Raw genomic sequence first — 24783 nt, forward strand, 5'->3', positions numbered from 1 at the left:
GCGTGTTTTTGTTTATTTGTTTCGCCTAATATGGCTTCGTTTTGTTTGGAAGAAGGGATTGTGCCCTCCAAGCCTTTGCCATTTCACTCACCTCTCCCAACCTGGCCCTGTCCAGCCCCTCCCAGGAGGGCTCGGCGTATGGATGCTGGAGGTCACAGGCTGCCCAGGCTGGTGGTGACCTCGGAGGCAGAACCACGGCCTCGAGTCGGGCCTCTCTAACGGCGAAAGGCTGACGCGGTCCGACCGCGCCATTCCCGAAACGTTAAGGGGTTTAACCTCCGCATCGTCCTCAAAGATGAGTAGGAAAAGGGCAGTGAGGGAGAACGTCTTCCCCGTCCGCCGTCTTCCTGCTCGCCCTTCTTGAAACCCGGCGTCCACCCCACGGCCTGATTTACTAAGGGAGTCTTGTAGCGTAGGGGATGGGGAAAAGTCATTGATTACGGTAATTTGGTTGGTTACTCAAACGGTCATTTACATATAATTTGCATGTTAATATACTTCTGGAAGTATGCATATGTCCATACTTCTCTAACAGGGCACCCACGCCCGCCAGCTCACCCTACTTATGCAGTAAATTTTACTTCTCTCTCGGCTTCTTTAGCCTCGCAAACGTTATCGCTTAGGCCCGCTTCCTAAAGATTGTCCCCTCCTCCCACCCGTAAGCTCCTCCCTTCGCCCTCTCTCCCTCGCGAGCTTCCAAACATCTTTTCCCCGCCCCCTTTTCTATTTCTGAACAGGCATGTTCCGGGCAGCTCACCCGACTCCTTAGATTACTATGGGATCGGTAGGGTCCTGAGCGTTGGAGAAGCAGGAAAGCGTATCCTGGGAAGAAGGGCTTGGCTTGGACTTAGGAGAAGAATACTGCATCGAGACCTGCTGGGGAATTTTATTTTATTATATTATTATTATTATTATTATTATTATTTTGGTCTTGATTGTACTGAGGGAGGAAGAGGAGGTTGTGTGGCCCGACTTGTGGCACCCTGAAGGCCCCTTCAGGCGGCGCCGCGGGCAGCCCCGCAGCCGGGGCCTGGTGCAGCCGCCGCGGCCGCTGTCAGGGAAGCGCAGGCGGCCAATGGAACCCGGGAGCGGTCGCTGCTGCTGAGGCGGCGGTGTCGGCAGTCCGACCGCGACTGCCCGCACCCCCTCCGCGGGGGTCCCCCAGAGGTAAGCTACTCCTCCTCCTCCATGAGTCACCTTTGCCCTGTTGGGGGGGTGGTCGCTCTCCCACCCTGTCCCGCACAGTCTTCTCCACCTGAGTTCGACGAAACTGCCCTCCTGGTGTCAACTGCACCCCGGGTTCCTTCTCCACCCTTTCCTCTCAGGCCTGGGGTCCTCCTCCGCTTTTTGGCTTCCTCTTCTATTAGCTCCTCCCTCTGCCTCGGGGATTCCCCCCTCCCTTCCTCTTATCCCTGTTGCCTACATCTCGAATTATTCTTTTTTTAAGTCATGAGCCCTTTCCACATCACACGACTCCCATAGGCCCATCCTTGTCCTTCCTCGTCGTCTCTGCCCCTGCCCCAAACCTATTTCATGGACTCCACCTTTATCTCTTTTCCTGGTTTGCCCTTTTCTTCCGATGTCCCCGTGCAACTCCAGCACTGGGTTCCCATTTCCCTGAGACAGGGATTGTATCCCTGTCTTCCTGTGCTGCTTCTGATTCCATTACCTCACCGTCACCCACCCACCCAGCCAGCTCCTGGCTTCCAAGAATTGCCTGTTCCCTTCTCCTCAAGGGATCTCGGGCCCTTGTCATCAGTCCCAAAGTACCATTTACATTCTTACTTTGAACCTAGTCCTCACCCTTCTCTGGATGCATTATGATCCCTACCCTTAACTTTCCGTAGCTTCTCTTTCTCCCTCCTCAATCACCCAACCTTCTAGAGGTTTCTGTCTGTAGGGGAGAGGTTTGACAGTGCCCTTCCCATTCTGGATTTCCAACTTTGACACCTCCCTCGAGTTTCAAGGATTTTGCTGATCCTTGTGACATTTGGTTCTGTTTTTCCCGTGGTCTTCTTGCGTTCTCTGTCACACTCTTTATCTCCACATACCACTTATTTCAGGATCAACTAAACCTTGAACTAAGAAGAAAAATGTGTTGTGAACAGGGGGAGCCTCAGCTGCCTCAGGCCGTTCAGGACAGAAGGGTGTTTCTGAAGGCCGGAGCAAGTTTTGAAGAAGTCCCTATCAGATTACTCTTGGTTGACTACTCCGGAGCAGCCACTAGGAGGGATGAACAGGCCTGCGTGGAAATTGAATGAGATTGTGAGAAATCTTGTTTCAGATTATTTAATTTTAGGCTTTTGTTAAAGGAATCACAGAATAGAGTGCCTTCCCACCCCTGTCCAGATCCATGAGGAATCAGTTTACTCTTGTGGTTTACTAGAATAGTTTTGGTTGGGGTTCCATAAGAACTCAGGCCTGGAGTGGGGTAAGGGTGTAACTGGAAAAAGGAACATGAGACAATGGAAAGAGCTTATACATTCACAATCAGGACTCCTGGGTTCAGCATGTGACTTCCTCACTTGACCTCTAAAGCGATCCTTTTGGAAAATGGCCCACTCTCTATAGGCATCAGTGCAGTAATAAGTTGGTAGCAGGACATGGGTTGGGGGAAAAAAATCAGATTTGGTTTCTTTGTTTACAAAACATTTTGGGTTCCCCAGGCAAAAGGTATTTATTAGTGATGGTTTAGTCATCCAGAGGATTTTCCTTCACCTTGATCTTTCTGTCGGATGTTTCTAGTCCTCAACCGGGGGTGTAAGTCATTTTGAAAGACAAGCTCCAGGCCTGCTTCTTTCATCTGCTTTGCTTTTTCGCCCAGTGCATTAAGTGGCTGATTTTCTGTGCTGTTCCTCATGTACTTGATCCATAACTCCAGATTCTATAGGTGGAAAGTATGTTTGTGGGAAAGCACTTCAAGGAAACTGGCTGGAAAAGAGAACTTGGAGTGAACTGAGACATAGGCAACTAGTTGCTGCCATGTCTCTCTCAGCCTGTGATAGTGAAAGGGCACATAAGATTCCATTCAGTTTCTAATTCTAGGCCTGTTTGGGAGTAGTTATGTCATCTTATCCCACTTCCTTTCTCTTCCTTGTTGTTAGCCATGGTACAATCTCCTCATAATTCCCCTTATTAGAAGAAGCTTTCCTGCCGGGCGCAGTGGCTCACGCCTGTAGTCCCAGCATTTTGGGAGGCTGAGGCAGGCAGATCACCCGAGGTCAGGAGTTCGAGACCAGCCTGGCCAACATGGTGAAACCCCGTCTCTACTAAAAATACAAAAAATTAGCCAGGCATGGTGGTGGGCTTCTGTAATCCCAGCTACTCAGGAGGCTGAGGCAGGATAATTACTTGAATCCAGGAGGCGGAGGTTGCAGTGAGCCGAGATCATGCCAGTGTATTCCAGCCTGGGTGACTGAGTGAAACTCTGTCTCAGGGGGAAAAAAAAAAAGAAAAAAGGAGAAGAAGCTTTCCTCCTTGGAAGCATCTCCAACCAGAAATCGTATTTGCTCTTGTTTCCCTGCTTTCTTCTTAGAGTTGGGTCCACACTCCATGAGAATGCTGAACACCATGCAGAGCAGCAAATTGAGATTCCTTGATTTGGGGAAGAGATTTGGGAGGAACCCTTCAATAATTGGCATGGGACAAGAGGGGACCCAGTCCAAGTGTATTTGGGACCCGCAGTAGGGAGGAACAATTCAGAGAGAGGTGAGTGCACAGGCTGCTTTCTTTGCCATCTGTTTGTTTCAGTAGTGGCTCCCAGAGCTGGCTTGGACTGTCCGGCTGGAATCTGCTTATACCAGCTCCATGGCTCAGCACAGAGTTCTCAGCCTGAATTAATATTGACTTAATTACCATGAGACCACTGCCTTCCCTACCCTCCTGCTAGTTGCTTGAGAATGCCCTCTCCTCTAATGCCCGCACTCTCTTGGGCCTTGTGTCAGCATTTACCTGGATCCTGGTAGGGCTGGAGCTGGCTTCACTGCTGGGCCCTGAGTTTCTATAAGGAAAAAGGAGTGCTCAATCTCTCCCTTTACCATTGAGGCAAAGGGGAGAGATGAGTTGAGACATCCTTAAAGGAAGGTTTGAATTAGACCTTAAGACTTGAGGAGGTACTCCTCAACAGCAGAACAGGCAGCCAAAGATGATATGGAGTCTCTTTTGAGGAGCAACCTCTCTTTAAAAATTATTTTTGGGCCTGGCACCGTGGCTCATGCCTGTATTCCCAGCACTTGGGGAGGCCGAGGTGGGCGGATCACTTGAGGTCAGGAGTTGGAGACCAGCCTGGCATGTTCGAGATAACATGGTGAAACTCCGTCTCTACTAAAAATACAAAAATTAGCTAGGTGTGGTGGCGTGTGCCTGTAATCCCAGCTACTCGGGAGGCTGAGGCAGAAAATCGCTTGAACCTGGGAGGCGGAAGTTACAGTGAGCTGAGATGGTGCCACTGCACTCCAGCCTGGGTGACAGAGCGAGACTCCATCTCAAAAAAAATTTTTTTTGAAGGAATGCATGCATTTGGTAACAAATCCAATGGTACTCAAAGAGTTTATGAAGAAAAACAACAGTCCTGTTTCTGTTCATCCCTACTCCTGTTCTCGCAGAGTTAACCTCTTTAATTATCTCAGTGTTCTGAAGGTTGTCACCATAGCTTTAGATAAAATGCTAGTTCCTCTGTTTCTTTGTTTTTTTTTGGTTTTTGTTGTTGTTGTTGTTGTTTTTGTTTGTTTGTTTTGAGATGGAGTCTCACTCTGTCGCCCAGGCTAGAGTGCAGTGGCAGGATCTCGGCTCACTGCAACTTCTGCCTTTGGGTTCAAGCAATTCTCCTGTCTCAACCTCCCGAGTAGCTGGGATTACAGATGCCCACCACCGCACCTGGCTAATTTTTTTCCTTTTTTGGTAGAGATGGGGTTTCACCATGTTGGCCAGGCTTGTCACGAACTCCTGACCTCAGTTGATCCACGCGCCCTGGCTTCCCAGAGTGCTGGGATTACAGCGATCTCGGCCCACTGCAACCTCCGCCTCCCAGGTTTAAGTGATTCTCCTGCCTCAGCCTCCCAGGTAGCTGGGATTACAGGTACCCACCACCACGCCTGGCTAATTTTTTGTATTTTTAGTAGAGACGGGGTTTCACCATGTTGGCCAGGCTGGTCACAAAGTGCTGACCTCAGGTGATCCACCCACCTCAGCCCCACAGAGTGCTGGGATTACAGGCACTGCGCCTGGCTGTTTGTTCCTCTATTTCTTTACTTATTGTTACAAACAAGGATTTAGCTTTAGAGGATATACCCCTCATTTACATAATTATGTCATTGTTTTTATTTCTTCTACTGGACACCTGTGTAACTTTAAATAATATTTAATATATTTGAACCTCTCTTTCTTTTCCATTAATTTTTGACAGTCTCTCTTAATTCACCTTGTAGAATGAATGTCAGATATTGGTTTCCTTACCTGTTTTTCCATCTCTTGTGGATCCATCTCAGAGGATTATAAGATGTATAAAACAAGGATAGTGGAGACTATTGTGGTGGCTCATGCCTTGTAATCTCAGCACTTTGGGAGGCCCACGTGGGGATAGCTTGAGGCCAGGAAGAAGCTTTCCTCCTTGGAAGCATCCCCAACCAGAAATCATATAGCGAGCCATGATTCCACCATTGCACTCCAACCTGGGCAACAGAGTAAGAGCCTGTCTCTTAAAAAAGAAAAAGGAAAAAAAAAAAAGCAAGGGGTGGGGAAATAAAGGATGCTTTAAAAGGGGGAAAATTGAGCCTGCCTGCCTGCTTGGAAGCAGGGCACTATATCAGATGATCTGTTAAAGCCATTATATGAAAATATAAAAACATAAAAATATCAGAATTGGCTCAAACCAATCCATATTTATCTAATCCATGGAAAAAGATTTGCAAAAGAGAGTGGTGATTAACTGGGTGAGGGGATTGATTTCGGGCTCTTTACCATTCTGTCCTAGCAGAGACTGATCCAATAAGTCCTTCAGTGGAGGCGAGTAGAAAGTTGTTTGCCTAGAATCTTTCGAGGTGATAGGAAATGGGGAGCTAGGTTAACCAATATAAGTGTATATCTTCTCTGTTTTCTCCAGCTGCTGCTCTGCCTGACCTGTAACAATTCCTTGTCACTCAGACCAGAATTCCCTGCTTTGCCCAGTTGGGAGCTGTGGAACTCAGTCAGTTGTCAACACTTCCCATCTTCCACCCCCTTTTCTTAGGGGCCAGCTTTTAGGCTGTGGAACAAGGGCGGCCTCTTCCATTTCCCTTCCAGTCTAACTGGAAGGATAATTTAGGTTCCCAGTGTGAAGCGTAGAGCCTCAGTTGTCTGAACTCCCTTGAAGGCCATAGGAGTCATTTAATATTAAAAATTTAGATTGTCTTCTGTCACTTTTTCTTATTCCTCTGACTTAGAAGGGGAAGGCTGTTGAATACAGGACTTTTTCCTTCACTTTTTCTTTTGCTTTCTAGTCCTTTCACTTTCTTTATAGCAGTTACCCTCAAAGGCATTTTTTTTTTTTTTCTTTTTGAGAGAGTCTCACTCTGTTGTCCAGGCTGGAGTGCAGTGGCGCAGTCTCGGCTCACTGCAAGCTCCACCTCCTGGGTTCACACCGTTCTCCTGTCTCAGCCTCCCGAGTAGCTGGGACTACAGGCGCCCACCACCAGCCCAGCTAATTTTTTGTATTTTTAGTAGAGACAGGGTTTCACCGTGTTAGCCAGGATGGTCTCGATCTCCTGACCTCGTGATCTGCCCATCTCGGTCTCCCAAAGTGCTGGGATTACAGGCGAGAGCTACCACGTCTGTAATGTAAAAATATGCCCACAGAGGCATATTTTCTTGGCATTCAAAAATAAATGAACCAGGTTGGGCATGGTGGCTCACACCTGTAATCCCAGCACTTTGGGAGGTCGATTGCTTGAGGTAAGGAGTTCAGGACCAGCCTGAGCAACAGAGCGAGACCCTGTGTCTATAAAACAATTTTTTAAGTTAAAAAAATTGAAGAAAATGAATGAACATATGTTGAGAACCATATCTGGATCTTGGTTTTGGAGAATCCCTTTCCCATTTTTTTTTTTTTTGAGATGGAATCTTGCTCTGTTGCCAGGGTGGAGAGCACACAGTGGCATGATTGGACTCCCTGCAACCTCTGCCTCCCGAGTTCAAGCGATTCTCCTGCCTCAGCCTCCTGAGTAGCTGGTACTACAAGCGTGCGCCACCACGTCCAGCTAATTTTTGTCTTTTTAGTAGAGATGGGGTTTCACTATATTGACCAGGATGGTCTCGATCTCTTGACCTTGTGATCCACCCACCTCGGCCTTCCAAAGTGCTGGGATTACCCGTGCCTAGCCTATTTATTATTATTACTACTATTATTATTATTTGAGACAGTTTCACTCTTGTTGTTCAGGCTGGAGTGCAATGGCGCGATCTCAGCTCACTGCAACCTTCGCCTCCCGGGTTCAAGGGATTCTCCTGTCTCAGCCTCCCGAATAGCTGGGATTACAGGCATGCACCACCAAGCCCAGCTAATTTTTTATTTTTAGTAGAGACAAGGTTTCTCCATGTTGGTCAGGCTGGTCTGGAACTCCCGACCTCAGGTGATCCGCCCGCCTTGGCCTCCCAAAGTGCTGGGATTACAGGCGTGAGTCACTGCGCTGGTGGCCATCTTTTATTATTTAAATTGCTAAAGCAGGCTGGGTGTGGTAGCTCATGCCTGTAATCCTAGCATTTTGGGAGGCTGAGCCGGGAAGATCACTTTGAGCCCAGGAGTTTGAGACCAGCCTGGCCAACATGGCGAGACCTCGTCTCTACCAAAAAAATATAAAAATTAGCTGGGTGTGGTGGTGCGTGCCTGTAGTCCCAGCTACTCGGGAGGCTGAGGTGGAAGGATCACTTGAGTCCAGGAAGTGGAGACTGCAGTGAGCTATGATCTCACCACTGCACCACACCCTGGGCAACAGAGCCAGACCCTGTCTCAAAAAAAAAGAAAAAAAAAAAAAGGCCAGGAACAGTGGCTCACGCCTGTAATCCCAACACTTTGGGAGGTCGAGGCGGGTACTTTGGGAGTCTGAGGCCAGGAGTTCAAGACCAGCCTGGCCGACATGGTGAAACCCCATCTCGACTAAAAATACAAAAATTAGCTGGGCATGGTGGTGCATGTCTGTAATCCCAGCTACTCAAGCTAAGGCATGAGAATTGCTTGAGCCTGGGAGGTGGAGGTTGCAGTGAGCTGAGATCATGCCACTGTACTCCAGCCTGGGCAGCAGAGTGAAACCCTGTCTCAAAAAAAATAAAAAATAAGGCCAGGCACGGTGACTCACATCTGTAATCCTAGCACTTTGGGAGGCTGAGGCAGGCAGATCACTTGAAGTCAGAAGTTTGAGACTAGCTTGGCCAACGTGGTGAAACCCTGTCTCTACAAAAAATACAAAAATTAGCCAGGCATGGTGGTGGGTACCTGTAATCCCAGCTACTTGGGAGGCTGAGGCAGGAGAATCGCTCGAACGCAGGAGGCGGAGGTTGCAGTGAGCTGACATTGTGCCACTGCACTCCACTCCAGCCAGGGCAACAGAGCGAGACTCTGTCTCAAAAAAAATAAAATAAAATAAAATAAAAATAATAGTAATAAAATAGTAAATAACTAAAGCAATTTAACCCTATTCCCTTCAACACCTTCTTCTCTATATGACTTGCTTCAGATGCAGGCGGTGCCTGGGTTCCTGAGAGGCCAGGGAAGAGGCCCAGCTCCAGTTGGTTGGTTTCTAGTGGCAGAGCTGCTTATGTAGGAGAGGAGTCTGTTTTTCCTGCAGCTCTCAACATTGTCTGGCTCCCTGAGGAGTAAAAGCTGCCGGGAGGGAGAGTCTGTTCTGTAGCAAAATCCTCTGAATACTGTGATGTGATTCTTAGCTGAGCCCTGGGAGTTTTTCTTTTGCCTGTGAGATAAAAGAGGTGATAGTATCCTTATTTGCCTTCCTGGTGCTGGTAATAATCCAATCGTAGTTAATTGAGGCAGGCATATGCTAAATTTTCTAGTGAGGTCTGAGACACTATATGTGGGAGAATGTCTGAACTGTATTTTCCCTGAAAGTTTTGAAAAGTGGACTTCTAGGAGTTTTCAGTGACTTAAAAGTCTGTGGAATAGAGGGAGAGGAAAGGATGTACCAACCATAGAGACTGAGAAAAAGAAGTTGATTGTTTAAGATGATTGAGGCTATCACATGAGTTTCTAAGCAGACCTAAAAAGTAGTGGTCCCAGTTGAATCAGTGACCCTCTGATGAGAGTGCCCTATGAAGGCGTGGCAGGGAATGATTAAAGCTTCCTTCTTATTATTCCCGTGCAACTCACAGTTGCGAGTAGAGACATATCCACATGGGCAGCCATGCTGGGTCTGCTGCTCAGAGGGGACTACCTAATTTTGGGAGAGAGCATAGTGAAAGAGTTGCCACCTTCTTACCAATACCAAGCTCAAGCTGCATCAGGGATATTAAATTCAGGAATGAACTTGCTTGGCAGAGTTGGCAGAAAGAAACAGAAGTAGCCTTTTTTGGTGTTCTCTGAGAACAGAAGAGTTCCCCATCCATCTTTCTGCAAAACTTTAGTGGTGACTGCTGGGAGGCAGGAAGCTGGACTATATGATAATGGGCAGTGAAAAGTAACCTTGGGCCGGGTGCGGTGTCTCATGCCTGTAATCCCAGCACTTTGGGAGGCTGATGCGGGCGAATCACGAGGTCAGGAGATCAAGACCATCCTGGCTAACACGGTGAAACCCCGCCTCTACTAAAAATACAAAAAATTAGCCAGATGTGGTGGCGGGCATCTGTAGTCCCAGCTACTTGTGAGGCTGAGGCAGGAGAATGGCGTGAACCCAGAAGGCGGAGCTTGCAGTGAGTCAAGATTGCGCCACTGCACTCCAGCCTGGGCGGCAGAGCAAGACTCCGTCTCAAAAAAAAAGTAACCTTAACATTTCAGAGGTACAATAATAGACACTGGAAGGGTGGTGGTGGAAAACTGCCTCCCAGAGGGACTAAAGAATCTCTAGGCCTCCTTATTCCACCTACCCAAAGTATTTGCATCCAGCATCACCAGTGTTGAAGGTGATGTCACTAATATTTGGAAATTACCTGTATTCCAACTCTACAAAATTATTCCTCTTGCTCATGCTCTTGAGTGTGTCTTAGACTCACGCTATTAGCATTTTTGTGAAGAGACCTCTGAGTCCTTTGTTAGCTATAGTCAGATTCTGGAGCCAGGTTGATCTGATGAAATTTCCCCCTGTTCTGCCCTGATTCCAGATTTGGTGAGGCCCTGAAGGATTGCTCTTGGAGAGCAGTGTCTTTGGTCAGCAGTGTTCCTTCACTGAACTTCCAACAGTTCCTCTAGAGGAGATGTTCTTTGTTTTGTGACTCCTGTTCCTCCCTGTTCTTTGGAAGGCCTAGATCTATAAGTCCTAGCCTGATTTCTTTTTGCCTTTTCACAGCCCCTCCAGTTGTTAGAATGTTTGTATGACAGTGGGGGGAGTGGTATTGGGGCAGAGAAAGCTGTCATAATGTCATAAGTATTTTTGGAAGATTCTCAAACAGTTGGAACTCTTTGCTTCCCTTATAGAACAATATAAGTTCTATGTTACACACACACTGGTTAGTAACCTTTTAGGTGATGAGGATTCAACTAGCATTTCCTTTTCTTTTTGTCTTTTTTTTTGAGACAGAGTCTTGCTGGTCTTGAACTCCTGACCTCAAAGTGATCCACCCACCTCGGCCACCCAGAGTACTGGGATTACAGGCATGAGCCACTGCGCCCAGCCTCAACTAGCATTTATTGAGTACTATTATGTACCAAAGACTGTGCTAGATTCATTCGTACACGTGATGGTATTTGTTCCACACAGCAACAATGAGAAGGAAGTGTTTTTTCCCAATTTGCAGTTGAGGATACATGGCTTGCATAAGTTGCACATTTCTAAAAGGCTGAATGAGGATTTTGAACCCCAGCCTATTTGCCTTCAAGTCCAGAGCTCTTTCCATTATATGTCAGCAGCCACAGCACTGGAGAAAGAGGGTGTGATGTCCTGACGTCAGACAACCAGAGAAATGGCACAGCTTCTTCGGGGTTGATGATAGTTGTTTTAGAGCTGCCTTCTAAGTGAAGCCTGGCATGATATTTGCTAGCCTTTATTTTCTGGGAGCTTTGAGTTTAAAAGGGAAGGTAAAAAATACCTGTAACTAGAAAAATATATAAAGACTTTAATTTTTTTTTTTTTTTTTTGAGACAGAGTCTCACTCTGTCTCTAGGCTGGAGTGCAATGGCACAGTCTCGGCTCACTGCAACCTCCACCTCCCAGGTTCAAGTGATTCTCTGGCCTCAACCTCCTGAGTAGCTGGGATTAGAGGCACCCACCACCACACCTGGCTAATTTTTGTATTTTTGTAGAGATGGGGTTTCACCATGTTGGCCAGGATGGTCTCGATCTCTTGACCTTGTGATCTGCCCACCTCAGCCTCCCAAAGTGCTGGGATTACAGGCGTGAGCCACCACGCCCAGCCAAGATTTTAATATTAAATAAAGATGGCTGGGCATGGTGGTTCACGCCTATAATCCTAGTGCTTTGGGAGGCTGAGGTGGGAGAATTGTTTGAGGCCAGGAGTTCAAAGCTGGCCTGGGCAGCACAGCAAGACCCCATCTGTACACAAAATTTTTTTTTTTAATTAGCTGAGCATGATGGCACACACCTGTAGTCCTAGCTACTCGGGAGGCTGAGGCAGGAGGATGCCTTGAGCCTAGGAGTTCAAGGTTACAGTGAGCTATGATCACGCCACTGTACTCCAGCCTGGGCAACAGAGCAAGACTTGTCTCTAAAACAAAAATAAAGGTTCGAGATGCACAGGACCTGTGTGTAGAATGTTATATGAGCAATGAAATATAGTCTAAAGAGGAAAAGAAAAAGGTTATAGCAGGCATTTAAAGGGAGACAGAAAGAGCAAGCAGATAGAAAAGTATTTGAAGAGTTAGGGAACAAGGGAATAACACCTGAATTGCTTCTCAGTCTACCCAAAGAATCTGTAAATCACCAGGCATGGTGGCTCGTGCCTGTAATTCCAACACTTTAGGAGGCTGGGGAGGGAGGATTGCTTGAGCTCAGTTCAAGACCAGCCTGGGCAACATAGTGAGACCTTGTCTCTACAGAAAAATTTAAAAAATTAAACAGGCATGGTGGCACGTGTGTAGTCCTGGATACTTGGGAAGCTGAGGTGGGAGGATTGCTTGAGCCCAGAAAATCAAGGCTACAGGGAGCTCTGATCGTGCCACTGCACTCCAGCCTGGGCAGCAGAGCAAGAGCCTGTCTCAAAAACAATAAGATTAAAAATTTTAAAAATAAGCCAAGCATGGTGGTGTGCACCTGTGGTCCCACCTACTTGGGAGGCTGAGGTGGGAGGCTTGCTTGAGCCCAGGGGTCAAAGTTGCAATGAGCCCAGATTGTGCAACTGCCCTCCAGCCTGGGTAACAGAGCAAGACCTTGGCTCAAGAAAAAAAAAAAGAATTTGTAAATCTATATAAATACAACCTATACAAAACAACATTTCACATATGTAAGCTAAGAACAGAGGCTAAGCTGAGTAACTAAGTACAGGAGGAATGATGAGTAATGTAATCAGAAGTGGAAGTAGTCAGGAAAGCTTCCTAGGAGATGTCTTCTTATCTGATTTTGAAGGAGTCCAGGAAGACAAAAAGAAGAGGTGCCTGGGAAGGTGTCATAGCAAAAGGAAGACCTGAGGATGGTACCACTAACCAGTGTGTGTATGTGTCTCCCTTTCTGTTCTTTTCTCCCTCCCTCTTCCTGTAGCTTGGAAGCTCGAAGTCTGGCTGTGGCCATGGGAGATACAGTAGTGGAGCCTGCCCCCCTGAAGCCAACTTCTGAGCCCACTTCTGGCCCACCAGGGAATAATGGGGGGTCCCTGCTAAGTGTCATCACGGAGGGGGTCGGGGAATTATCAGTGATTGATCCTGAGGTGGCCCAGAAGGCCTGCCAGGAGGTGTTGGAGAAGGTCAAGCTTTTGCATGGAGGCGTGGCAGTCTCTAGCAGAGGCACCCCACTGGAGTTGGTCAATGGGGATGGTGTGGACAGTGAGATCCGTTGCCTAGATGATCCACCTGCCCAGATCAGGGAGGAGGAAGATGAGATGGGGGTCACAGTGGCCTCAGGCACAGCCAAAGGAGCAAGAAGACGGCGGCAGAACAACTCAGCTAAACAGTCTTGGCTCCTGAGGCTGTTTGAGTCAAAACTGTTTGACATCTCCATGGCCATTTCATACCTGTATAACTCGAAGGAGCCTGGAGTACAAGCCTACATCGGCAACCGGCTCTTCTGCTTTCGCAATGAGGACGTGGACTTCTATCTACCCCAGTTGCTTAACATGTACATCCACATGGATGAGGACGTGGGTGATGCCATTAAGCCCTACATAGTCCACCGTTGCCGCCAGAGCATTAACTTTTCCCTCCAGTGTGCCCTGTTGCTTGGGGCCTACTCTTCAGACATGCACATTTCCACTCAGCGACACTCCCGTGGGACCAAGCTACGGAAGCTGATCCTCTCAGATGAGCTAAAGCCAGCTCACAGGAAGAGGGAGCTGCCCTCCTTGAGCCCGGCCCCTGACACAGGGCTGTCTCCCTCCAAAAGGACTCACCAGCGCTCTAAGTCGGATGCCACTGCCAGCATAAGTCTCAGCAGCAACTTGAAACGAACAGCCAGCAACCCTAAAGTGGAGAATGAGGATGAGGTAAAATTCTGGGGAGGGCCAGAGACAAAAGGTGGCAGAGGGCTTCATGGAGACAGGATGCCTCCTATATACACACAGGGTTATGCTGTTCTTTCTGTCCTCCCTCTGTTTCATTTCACTGATAAAAGCATGGAATGTTAAAATGGAAAGACCTTAGAATTCATGTATTTTAACTGCCTTAGTTTACAAAGGAAGAACTCAGACCCAGAGAGAGAAAAGTGAGTTGCCTCAGGTCATATAGGTAATGGCGAGGCTGATGCTCCTGATGGTGCCCCAAATCATTTTTATTAAACTGCACTGACCAGGCGCAGTGGCTCACGCCTGTAATCCCAGCACTTTGGGAGGCTGAGGCAGGCAGATCACAAGGTCAGGAGTTTGAGACCAGCCTGGCCAACATGGCAAAATCCCGCCTCTACTAAAAATACAAAAATTAGCCAGGCATGGTGGCGGGTGCCTGTAATCCCAGCTACTTGGGAGACTGAGACAGGATAATCCGTTGAACCCAGGAGGCAGAGGTTGTAATGAGCAGAGAGCGCGCCACTGCACTCCAGCCTGGGCGACAGAGTGAGACTCCGTCTCGAATAAATAAACAAACAAACTGCCATTCCATTAACACCTCCTGTGTTAATGAGAACTGTGGCAGAAGCCCTCCACACCCTGACCTGAGACTTGAGATAGCTACCAGAGCCTCTCAGAGAAGCATCTGTGGGAAAGGAAAAGGTGCTATTGTCTTTGTGTGTGCTGGGGTAGGGGAGATGTTAGATAAAATACCAGCTTCATTCTCCTGGCCACTCCTACTCACAATCTAATCCCTTTTCACTACCCCCTGAAGATCCTACCTTTTGTTGACATAAGTGTAAGGTTCATTCTCTATCACAGAGGTTTCTGGAGAATGCCTTTATTGCCTGCCTTTCCTTGTGGGAAAGTGCCTTGCTGGTATCTTTCCCATACCATTTGGGAGAAGCACAAAGGGAAGAGAAAGCACTCTTAGTATAGAGTAAATCTAGTGCCTAGTCAAGGACCTGGAGGCTGGGAAAAAGAGGAAGCTACAACAGCAGTTGGAGGTATAATTTAGGATACAGAGCAGGGAAGAGATGGCCACATGAATAGGTTATATCCACTTTTCACTCCACATCTGGACGGATAGCAGAGAAAGCTGCCCAGTGAACTACCAAGTGTCAGTGACCTGGTGTCCCAGCCAGACAATGGTGCTCCAGTCCTCCTCTCTGACTCACCATTGGCTAGGCTCCCATCCTGGCTTCCAGCCCAGCCTAGACAAGAAGGGAGAAAAAAAGTAGGAATTTGCACTTTTTGAAAAATGCATATAGCTATGGTCCTGGCATCTGCCTCTGTGGTACATATAACCCACCCACGTTTTTGATACAATGGGACTTCTTTCAAATAGAGGGAAGTCAGAGTGACTAGAGAAAAGGAAGAAGGAGGGAAACTATAGAGCCTGCTCTCTGGAAATTTGGAATTTTGTTAGGATAATTTAATAATGGTAAAGTTAAAAGTGCTAACATTTATTCAGCACTTATGTGCCAGGCATCTTGCCAAGTACTTTACATTTAATCCTCACAACCATGCTGAGAGACAGGTATTATTTTACCAACGAGGAAACTGAGGCTTAGAAAGATTAGATGTTTTGCCCAAGGTCCCTCAACTAGTGAATGTCAGACCAGGACTCAAATCTCTAGCTGGTGCTCATAATCATTCAGCTGAACTGCCTTGGTTATTTCTCAATATGTACTTCCCGAGGTCCCCAGCTGTCAGAAGCCATGTGGGGAAGAACGGCCCAGTCTATGGCCATCTGAGCTTCCACATCCATGCACAGGCAGAGCCAAAACTGTTGTCAGAGCTAGAATGGACCATTTTCATTTCTGGTTGAGCTTGGCAGCAGAGCCCTGGGTCATGAAGGGAAGTTGCTACAGAACAAGAAGAATCATCCAGATTCTGGTGGAACATGAAGGGTTGGATAGCTGTCTCATCTTGGGGTCAAACCTGTAGCAGAGGGTGAGCAGCTGGAAGTGAATTCCTTGGTGCCTCTTGTCAGGCTTGGCTTTTCTCTGTATCCATTTTGTAGTGCTCGTCTTAGGACCAGAAAAGCTGAGGCCTCAGGACTTTTCTTACTCTGCTGATCCTTGGTCCCTCTTTCCTTGCATCTAACTCCCACTCCAGGATAGGATTATGGATGGCACTGAGAGGCAGGTATTAGGTGAATACTTATATCATTTAGGGTGGGTTCTGTAGCTGCCATTCTTTCCAACCTGACTCCTTATCTTGGGTCACTAGATGCAGGAAAGGAAGGAGATACTGTGTTCCCAGGCACTCCAGCATTATCTGATACTGACGGAATGAAATACCTGAATTCACTATGGCTCCTCAGAAAATGGGAGAGCAAGAAAGAGACAGAGAGAAACATGAATATCACTAGGTTTCTAAGCATTAGAGTCTTCAGCACAGGGGTCTCTCCCAACCCTTTTCCTTCCTTCTGTCTGTCCGTCCGTCCTTCCTTCCTTTTGCCCACCCATCCATCTGTCTGTCCGCCCTTTTTGTTGCAACAGGGTCTTGCTCTGTTGCCCAGGCTGGAGTGCAATGGCACAGTCATAACTCACTGTAGCCTTTAACTCCTGGGCTCAAGCAGTCCTCCCACCTTAACCTCCCAAGTACCTGGGGCTACAGCTGTGTACCACCACATCTGGCTAATTAAAAAAATTTTTTTTGTAAAGATGAGGTCTTGCTGTGTTGCCCAAGCTAGTCTCAAACTCCTGGCTTTAAGTGATCCTCTCGCCTCAGCCTCCCAAGTCACTGGGATTACAGGCATGAGTGACTAGACCCAGCCCCTTTGGCATTTTGAGGATATGTCTGTCAAGGCCTTTGTCCCCTAAATACCAAAGGAATTGGTTTTCTGTTTACTCATCCTTCTTCCCTTTCATGTAACATTCATTCACTCAACATGTAGTTATTGACCTTGTACAGTGTGCAAAGCCATGTGCTAGAGGCTGTGGAGGATGGGGGATAAAATGTTATCCTTCCCTCTAGGAAAGTGTAAAGTAATAATGAAAACCTCAGTATCTAGGAAACTGTTTAGTTTGTGACTCTCTTGAAAAAATTGTTTTCTGCCATAAGCAGGAAGTATACAGCTTACTAAAATGAGGCGCATAATTAACGCCTGAGTAGAGATACTTTAGGAGAATCTCTAGGTAGACCCTAACACTCTGCTTCCAGTCTCTTGCTTTCCTTTTAGGTTCTGAGTTTAATACTATGCTCCCACCAGCAGTAGAGGAGCTCCCAAGGGTGAGGTCGGGCCTCAAAGAAGAGGCTCAGGGTCAGCATGTACAGTTCTCCTCCTGCCCATGGTCTCCCTGCAGAGCTGTTCTTGGCTCAGCTCTCACAGTGTTCTCTTTCTTACTATGAGGAATCCTTTACACTGTCTCCCACAGTCAGAAGGCTTTGCGCTGATTTTTCACATTTTCCACCATTGCTCCTCAAAGCCTGCCCCTTCAAAGCCATTTTGTCAGCCTAGTTGGGGAACTCTGCTCAGGCAGTTTGTCCTCCCATTTGTAACCAAATGGCAAATATTTTGGTATAGAATGGGGGAGCTAAGAGGAGAGAGTGATTTAGGTACCACACCCTCCCCCACATAATGACACTGTTAGTAGATTAGCTTTGTCTTTTCAGAACTGCAACCTTTGTACAGAGAAATCTGCCACATGTCACACTGGAAGCCCCAGTAGGCCTTCTAGCTTGATGTAGTGTGATGTCAGCTTCTTGCTTCATCTTTACTCCCTGGAGCTGACTCAGTATGAGTGACTCAAGCCCAGGGAGTAGGAGGAGAGGAGCAGGTCATGATATACCTCCCTTCCCCCAGGGCTGTTAATGAGTCAGACAGGACCTGTCTGTGAGAATCAGCTGGAGCTTTGCTCAGGGAGCCAATATCCTGCCTGCTGTTCCTTCTTCAACCAGCTCATAGGTAGAAATAGAACCACTAAGTCATAACAGACTCTGACTTCCTCACTGCCTTAATTCTCCCACCACCTTCTACCCAAAATGGAAGAGTTGTTGCATTAGGGGCATGTTTCCAAGTGTGGCTTCTCCCTCAAAGTGCTCCAGTCCCCACATTCTTCAAGGAAGGACCTGAGTATAGGACCTCCAGCTAGAATAGAACTGAAACCATGGAATTGAGTTCAAGTGGATGCTTGAATCTACTCAGCAGATTTCAGAGTAGAAACTCACTGACCATTGCCCTCCTGCCCTGGGAGCTCTTAGGACTTTGTCTTTTAAGTCTAACCCCCCAACACCAACAACATCCTCCCAACCTAGATTTGTGCACACGTGCTGCCCCATTCCCTGCCCTGGTAGACCATGTTGGACAGAACCCAGGATGAACCCTGTGCATGAGTGTTTCCTCAGAGCTGCTGAGTGAGAGTTTGACACCATCTCTTTCCCCTGTTTTTCACACAGACACGTATGACACAGGAATGGGGTGATGTTTAGATAAATCCTCTGGGCTGGAACTAGGACAGCTGCTATCCAGCTAGTCAGCTTTCTAGATGGATATAGCTAGGACCTAACTCCCCAACTTATATCAAAAATCGTAATATATTGATTGTCATGTGGATAGCCTGATAGGAAGCCTAAGGAGTTTTGGTAGATAGGAGATTGATTTATCCTTCTCTCCCATCAGCATCCAGCCCAGAGATGTTGGGCTCATTGGTCTAGCATGCTCTTTGTCACACAGGTTCAAGGTTGGGATTCAGCTTCCCAGGGTGATAATGCGGCTAATTAGAAAAGAAGTATACCTGCCACTGAAAGTTTAGCTTTTCTTCCTCCCTGAGGTTTCCAGAAAGCTGGAGGAACATGGGGTTTCCAGTATGGGAGCCATGCAGCTTATTAAGTTCAGTCCTGTGGTGGTCCCCATGGAGAAGGATTTGGTTGAGAGCATCTGAGTGGGTAAAAAAAAAAGAGCAGGGAAGCTTGGCAGTGCAGTTACTGCCCTAGGGACCCAGTTTTAGAGCTTTGGCCTAGAAGGAAGATCCACTCAGTTGAGAATAGAAGGGAATAAAGTGAAAAGCAGAGGCTGCTTTGTCTCTTCAGTCCTTCTGACCTTAAAGTCTGAGCTGCCCTTCCAGCATCTCCCACAAGTGGTCAAGCATCTGGGCAAGTAGCATTTCTGAGCTGACTTTCTTTTATTAAAGCAGAAAGGTAGAACTTCACTAGAGAAGCAGTTACGATCCAAGTTGGAGCTAAATTCTTTACCTTTGTCTCTCTCCCCTCCCTTCCCACCCCCTCCTTCTCCCTTTGCCCTCTGGCCCTTTCCCAGGAGCTCTCCTCCAGCACCGAGAGTATTGATAATTCATTCAGTTCCGTAAGTGGGGTCAGGCTGGGACTGGGTGGCAGGCTCCCCCAATGGCCGCATTTCCTCTCCGTCCCCAGGTCTTCTGAGCCCCCAGGCCAAGGCTGAAGTTAAAATGCCCCTTTTCTTCCTGGGAGATCAGCTCCTCCCTCCGAGACCTCCCAGATCTGCTCTCCCTGACCTTGGCGGTGGAAATCCTGAGCCCAGGCTAAGATAAGCTCAGCTGATCCTTCTCTCAGAGACAGCTGGAGTATAGTGCTGCTCAGACCCCAGCTCCTGAGTGTCTGGAGCAAACAGCTGGGAGAGAGGTAGAATTCACTCCTGGATTGGAGCCAAAAACTGCCTAGCAGAAACCCCTAGGATCCTGTTTCTCCCACCCAGAACCCTTTCCCCATGGCTTCTGCCGTGAGATTATCAAATATTTATTAATAATCTTCTAAATGTTAGGCCCTGTGCTGGTGAGCTGACTCCAAAAACAAATAGGACTTGGCTTGAAGGAAAGTTTTGCCTCCCCACAACTGTTTCTTTTTTAACTTCAACCGCATTTTTTCCAGGTCTGAGTTCTTCCCTTTTTCCAGCTCACTGCCCAGGATGTTCCATAATCCCCTCTCCTTTCTTGTTCCCTCTGGACTAACCCATGACCCTTTGGTCCCACAGGGTCTTGGACCTTGTTGCTGGGCAAAGACGTGAGAGGAAATGCAGGACCTCTGGGAGTTTGGATGATTTTTTTAATATTTTCTATTTGATTTGTCTATCAAATCAGTTTTCTCTGTTCTGTGCTAATCCCCTTTCAGTCATGATTCCTATCTCCTCCCATGTGGCAAAGCCTCTCTCTTGAGGCCTGGGGTCACATTTCCAACATGCTCACGTAACTTAGGGGCCCTTAACCCAAATGCTGATTTGAGAATGGGAAGAAATTCTGCCTTTTCTAATCTGAGATGATTATGAATTGGTTGGGGTAGAGGGTCCTTGGGACAGAGATCAGTTGCCATCTGAGTGGATTCAGATGAAGGAAGAAGTGAGTCTTCAAATTTCCTCTTATTTTCTTTCTCTATTAAACGCCCAGGATATTTTCAGGGACCTTAGAAACCCAATTCCATTGTTTTCCTTTTCTTTTTCTCTTTTCAACAATGTCACATAAAGCATTCCTGAAGGATTCAGACATCCTCTTTCATTCCCTATGTGGCACTCTGAGCCATCTCCCAAGAGGCAAAGGCCACGATGAGCTTTTCCTTTGAATCCTAGCACTGTTGCACGTGGAGAGGTAGACCTGATACTCCCCAGTTTTCAAAAGAAGCTCTTTTAGAGTGCGAGGGAGCAAGGATAGAAATTCTCAATCCAGAAACTAAGCAAGACACATGGAAAGGGAGAGAAAGGCTTGGTGAGTCAAATGCTGTTTCTACAAGAGGAGGAGAGATTGTTCTTATCCAGCTGAGGGGAGATGGGATAGGGAGTTGGGTGGCTATCTTGATAAAATGCCCCTTACGGTAGAAGGGCTTAGACTGGGAAGAGAGCCCTTCTTCATGTCTAGCTGAGTCCCTCTTTTTCCCCACCTGCACCTTACTTCCCAGACCAACCTTGCTCGTTCTGAGGATGACTGAATTGCCCAGCACAAGGAGCCAAACTCACAGCAGGGAATTCATATGGGGAACCTAGTCACTGCGAGGTAGGGGAAGAAGACCCAAAGAGGAGTCACTAAAAGAGACAGGCCTTCAGGGCCATCATCGAGGGCTAAAAGGAGCTGTTGCTTTCTCCATCCACCTACCTCCTTCCATCTGCGTTTTCTTTCTCCTTGATTAATGCAAAGTCTGCTCATCAGCTCATACTCTTTCCATCCCCTGCATGTGCATTGACGCCTTGTAAGAGATTGTGGGACGGACAGGGGGATACCATGGAAATCAACAGAAGTAATTTGAATGATGAGCATCTTCCCTCTTTGATGTGGGGCTCCCTTCTCTAGCCTTGTGGGACTTGGCAGAGCCCCTCGGCAGAGATCTAGCCCAGGGATCCAGATGGAGAGAGGGACAACCCTGTTCTTGAGAAGGGTGAAACAATTCAGGTGTAAGCAGCTCTTCTTTCTGTGCCCCTGGCTAACCTATCCAGATGTTGTCCCCCTGCTCACTCTGAAGCCTTGGTACAGTCCTTAAGGAACCCAAGTTCAAGAGAAGAAGGGTGCATCCTAGTTACCTGGACTCACGGCCTCCCTTACCCTCAAGGATAGCCTGTAGGGAAGGAATGTGCTGGCTATTCTCAATTCAAGCTATGAAGGGTGGGTGGAAGCGCCTACTAAGACTAAAAAGCAGTTCCTTTCTTGAAGTTCTGCAGATACTGGGGTCTCCGGCCTGCATGGCCAGGAGTGACTGAGTGGGTGGGCCATTGTATTATATGGTTTCTTCACCATCTTTTGTCTTATCCCAAACCCCTGTAGCCTGTTCGACTGGCTCCTGAGAGAGAATTCATCAAGTCCCTGATGGCGATCGGCAAGCGGCTGGCCACACTCCCCACCAAAGAGCAGAAAACACAGAGGCTGATCTCAGAGCTCTCCCTGCTCAACCATAAGCTCCCTGCCCGGGTCTGGCTGCCCACTGCTGGCTTTGACCACCACGTGGTCCGTGTACCCCACACACAGGCTGTTGTCCTCAACTCCAAGGACAAGGTAGATGGGTTCTGGCCCAAACCCCTACCCTGGATGTGACTCTTCACCCATGGTTGTTCAGGGTTTGTGTGTATGACCAGTGACGCCCTCACCAACATCCTAGTCTCCGTTCATAGTTCATGATGCATATGTCGACCATGACTCTGTCTCAGTGCGATTGTGATTTTGGGAGCCCTCCTGTATCTTTTTTTAGGCTTTGTTTTTCTGGACCAAAGAAACCTAATCTTTTTAGCTTCCTTCTTGCTGTATCTTAGGAGAATTGCTCTTTACCACACCTTATGGTCATTTTGGTAGCTCTTCTCCAGCCCTTCTATAACTCTTGAGCTTTCCAGACACAGCAACCATAAGCATAGAGAAATATTTTGTTTCTAAGACCTTTTCTGAGCAGAGTGAGCAGACAGAAGGAGAGAAGGATGCCCAACTCACCCTGGAGAGAATTAGCTGAATGTGTATGCTGACTGGAATATTCATGGTTCAGATTCTTCTTCTTTTTTGTTTGAGACGGAGTCTCACTCTGTCACTGAGGCTGGAGTGCAATGGCACAATCTTGGCTTACTGCAACCTCTGTCGCCTAGGTTCAAGTGATTCTCCTGCCTCAGCCTCCTGAGTAGCTGGGATTACAGGCGCCTGCCACCGCGCCTGGCTACTTTTGTAGTTTTAGTAGAGACGGGGTTTCACCATCTTGGCCAGGCTGGTCTTGAACTCCTGACCTCATGATCCACCCGCCTCGTCTTCCCAAAGTGCTGGGATTACAGGCATGAGCCACTGCGCCTGGCACATATTTTTCTTTCAAAGGAAATATTGAAGTTTGGGATGCTCCTTGGGACAGTACCCAGCTTTGTCCCAGTCTTTTTGTCCACTGTAGCTCCCTGGGCCCTGTCTTCAGGACAAGCCCACAGAGGCATCTAGGCCTCCCTTACAGGCTGTAATTGATAGTCTAGAGTGGTTTGGCCCAAATGCATCATCTGTACATTTTGGAGCTCAGTTGTTCACAGTTTCGGGGGACTACTGGATGAAGGCTGGAGCTAGGAGAAAGGACGGCAGGAAGAACCTTGCTAACGGAGTTGAGATTTGGGGGTGAATGGTGGAAGTAAGTTGCAAATACTGTTCTCACTCTTCCCCCAGGCTCCCTACCTGATTTATGTGGAAGTCCTTGAATGTGAAAACTTTGACACCACCAGTGTCCCTGCCCGAATCCCTGAGAACCGAATTCGGAGTACGAGGTCCGTAGAGAACTTGCCCGAATGTGGTATTACCCATGAGCAGCGAGCTGGCAGCTTCAGCACTGTGCCCAACTATGACAACGATGATGAGGCCTGGTCGGTGGATGACATAGGCGAGCTGCAAGTGGAGGTGAGGAAGCTTCAAGGAGGTAATGCTGGGGCACAGGAGCTTTCTCCAGGAGCTGTCACTATATTGGAAACAAGGCAGCATATCCCAAGGCAGGGTAAAGCAAGTACCCAAATGAGTGGTGTAGGTAGTGAGAGGTAAGAGGGAGAAAGCTCTGAACAACTCTAGTCTGGAATAGATTCAGGTGGAGCTCGTTTTCCTGGTGAAAGAATTCAGATTTAAATGTAAAGAGGAACTTCTAGGCCAAGGGGAGTGAGGGAAATTTAATGAAAATATTTATTGAACACCTGTATAAAATTGTCATAGAATAACAGAGGATGAGAAGTCATACATTAAGTCATTCAAGAAATATTTATTGAGGGCTTTCTATGTGCCGGACCTGAGTGCTGTGTGCTAGTGAACAATACTTGGCCCCTGCCTACAAGGGGTTTATGACCTAACTGGAAAGAGAACAAGGCCAGTAAGCAAGTAGTTGTAGTGTGGTGCGAGCCAGGTCATGGTGGAAAGGATAGGACATTATAGGAGCACCAGACTTAGGGCAGGCATCACAAGAGATTTCCTGGAGGAAGTAATCTCTCAGCTAAGGCTGGAAGCATGGGTAGGAATTAGCTGGACAAAGACTGCTGGACAGAGGGAACACTGCGTGCAAAGGCCAGAAGACAAGAGGGAGCTTGGGCCATTATAGGAACTGAAAGAAATTTTGTCTGGCTGTGATGTGCAGGTGTGGGGTGGGGTAAGAAGTGGTGAAGAATAAGGCTGGACACGTGGGCATGGACCAGGCTACCGGAAGGACCCTGTAAGCTGGGGAAAGAAACTGGGACTTTATTCTGGGGCATGAAGAGCCAGAGCAGAATTTTATGTAGAGCTATTAACACAGCTGGCCAGGCGCGGTGGCTCACACCTGTAATCACAGCACTTTGGGAGGCTGGGGTAGGTGGATCGCTTGAGGTCAGGATTTCAAGACCAGCCTGGCCAACAAAGTGAAACTCCATCTCTACTAAAAATAGAAAAATTATGCTAGGTATAGTGGCGCACGCCTGTAATCCCAGCACTTTGGGAGGACGAGATGAGTGGATCACCTGAGGTCAGGAGTTTGAGACCAGTGTGGCCAACATGGTGAAACCCCGTCTCCACTAAAAATACAAAAATTAGCCAGGCGTGGTGGCATGTGCCTGTAATCCCAGCTAATCGGGAGGCTGAGGCAGTAGAATTGCTTGAACCCAGAAGGCAGAGGTTACAGTGAACCAAGATCATGCCACTGCACTTCAGCCTGGGTGACAAGCAAAACTCCATCTCAAAAGAAAAAAAAAAAAAAGGCTGGGTGTTGTGTAGCATACCTGTAATCCCAGCTACTTGGGAGGCTGAAGCACAAGAATCACTTCAATCTGGGAAGCGGAGGCTGCAGGGAGCCAAGATCACAGCACTGCCCTCCAGCCTGGCCAACAGAGTGAGACCCTGTCTTAAAACAAAACAAACCAAAAACACAGCCAGGGTCAGGCGTCGTGGCTCACACCTGTGATTCCAGCACTTTGGGAGGCTGAGGTGGGCGGATCACCTGAGGTCAGGAGTTCAAGACCAGCCTGGCTAACATGGTGAAACCCCATTCATACTAAAAATACAAAAAATTAGCCAGGCA

The 24783-nt window shown here is 47.7% G+C and overlaps 1 protein-coding gene across 12 annotated transcripts in view; it reads left to right on the plus strand.

Annotated features, from left to right (window-relative positions):
• The first annotated feature begins 708 nt into the window (after positions 1 to 708).
• The window catches only part of PI4KB (phosphatidylinositol 4-kinase beta), a 36323-nt gene continuing 12248 nt past the window's right edge, over positions 709 to 24783 (plus strand). The window contains exons 1-7 of one of the 12 annotated variants that reach the window (XM_007977219.3): positions 766 to 1167; positions 2064 to 2265; positions 3536 to 3708; positions 12849 to 13785; positions 19109 to 19153; positions 21570 to 21797; positions 22923 to 23150. In XM_007977219.3, the coding sequence (XP_007975410.1) occupies positions 12877 to 13785; positions 19109 to 19153; positions 21570 to 21797; positions 22923 to 23150 (1410 nt within the window). In that variant the 5' untranslated portion in view covers positions 766 to 1167; positions 2064 to 2265; positions 3536 to 3708; positions 12849 to 12876. Of the gene's footprint in view, positions 1168 to 2063; positions 2266 to 3535; positions 3709 to 12848; positions 13786 to 19108; positions 19154 to 21569; positions 21798 to 22922; positions 23151 to 24783 lie in introns of all 12 variants that reach the window. The other 11 variants (XM_007977220.3, XM_037997959.2, XM_007977216.3 and 8 more) reach the window with 11 other exon arrangements.

This window comes from Chlorocebus sabaeus, chromosome 20 (genome assembly GCF_047675955.1).
Source record: "Chlorocebus sabaeus isolate Y175 chromosome 20, mChlSab1.0.hap1, whole genome shotgun sequence".
Lineage (NCBI taxonomy): Eukaryota > Metazoa > Chordata > Mammalia > Primates > Cercopithecidae > Chlorocebus > Chlorocebus sabaeus.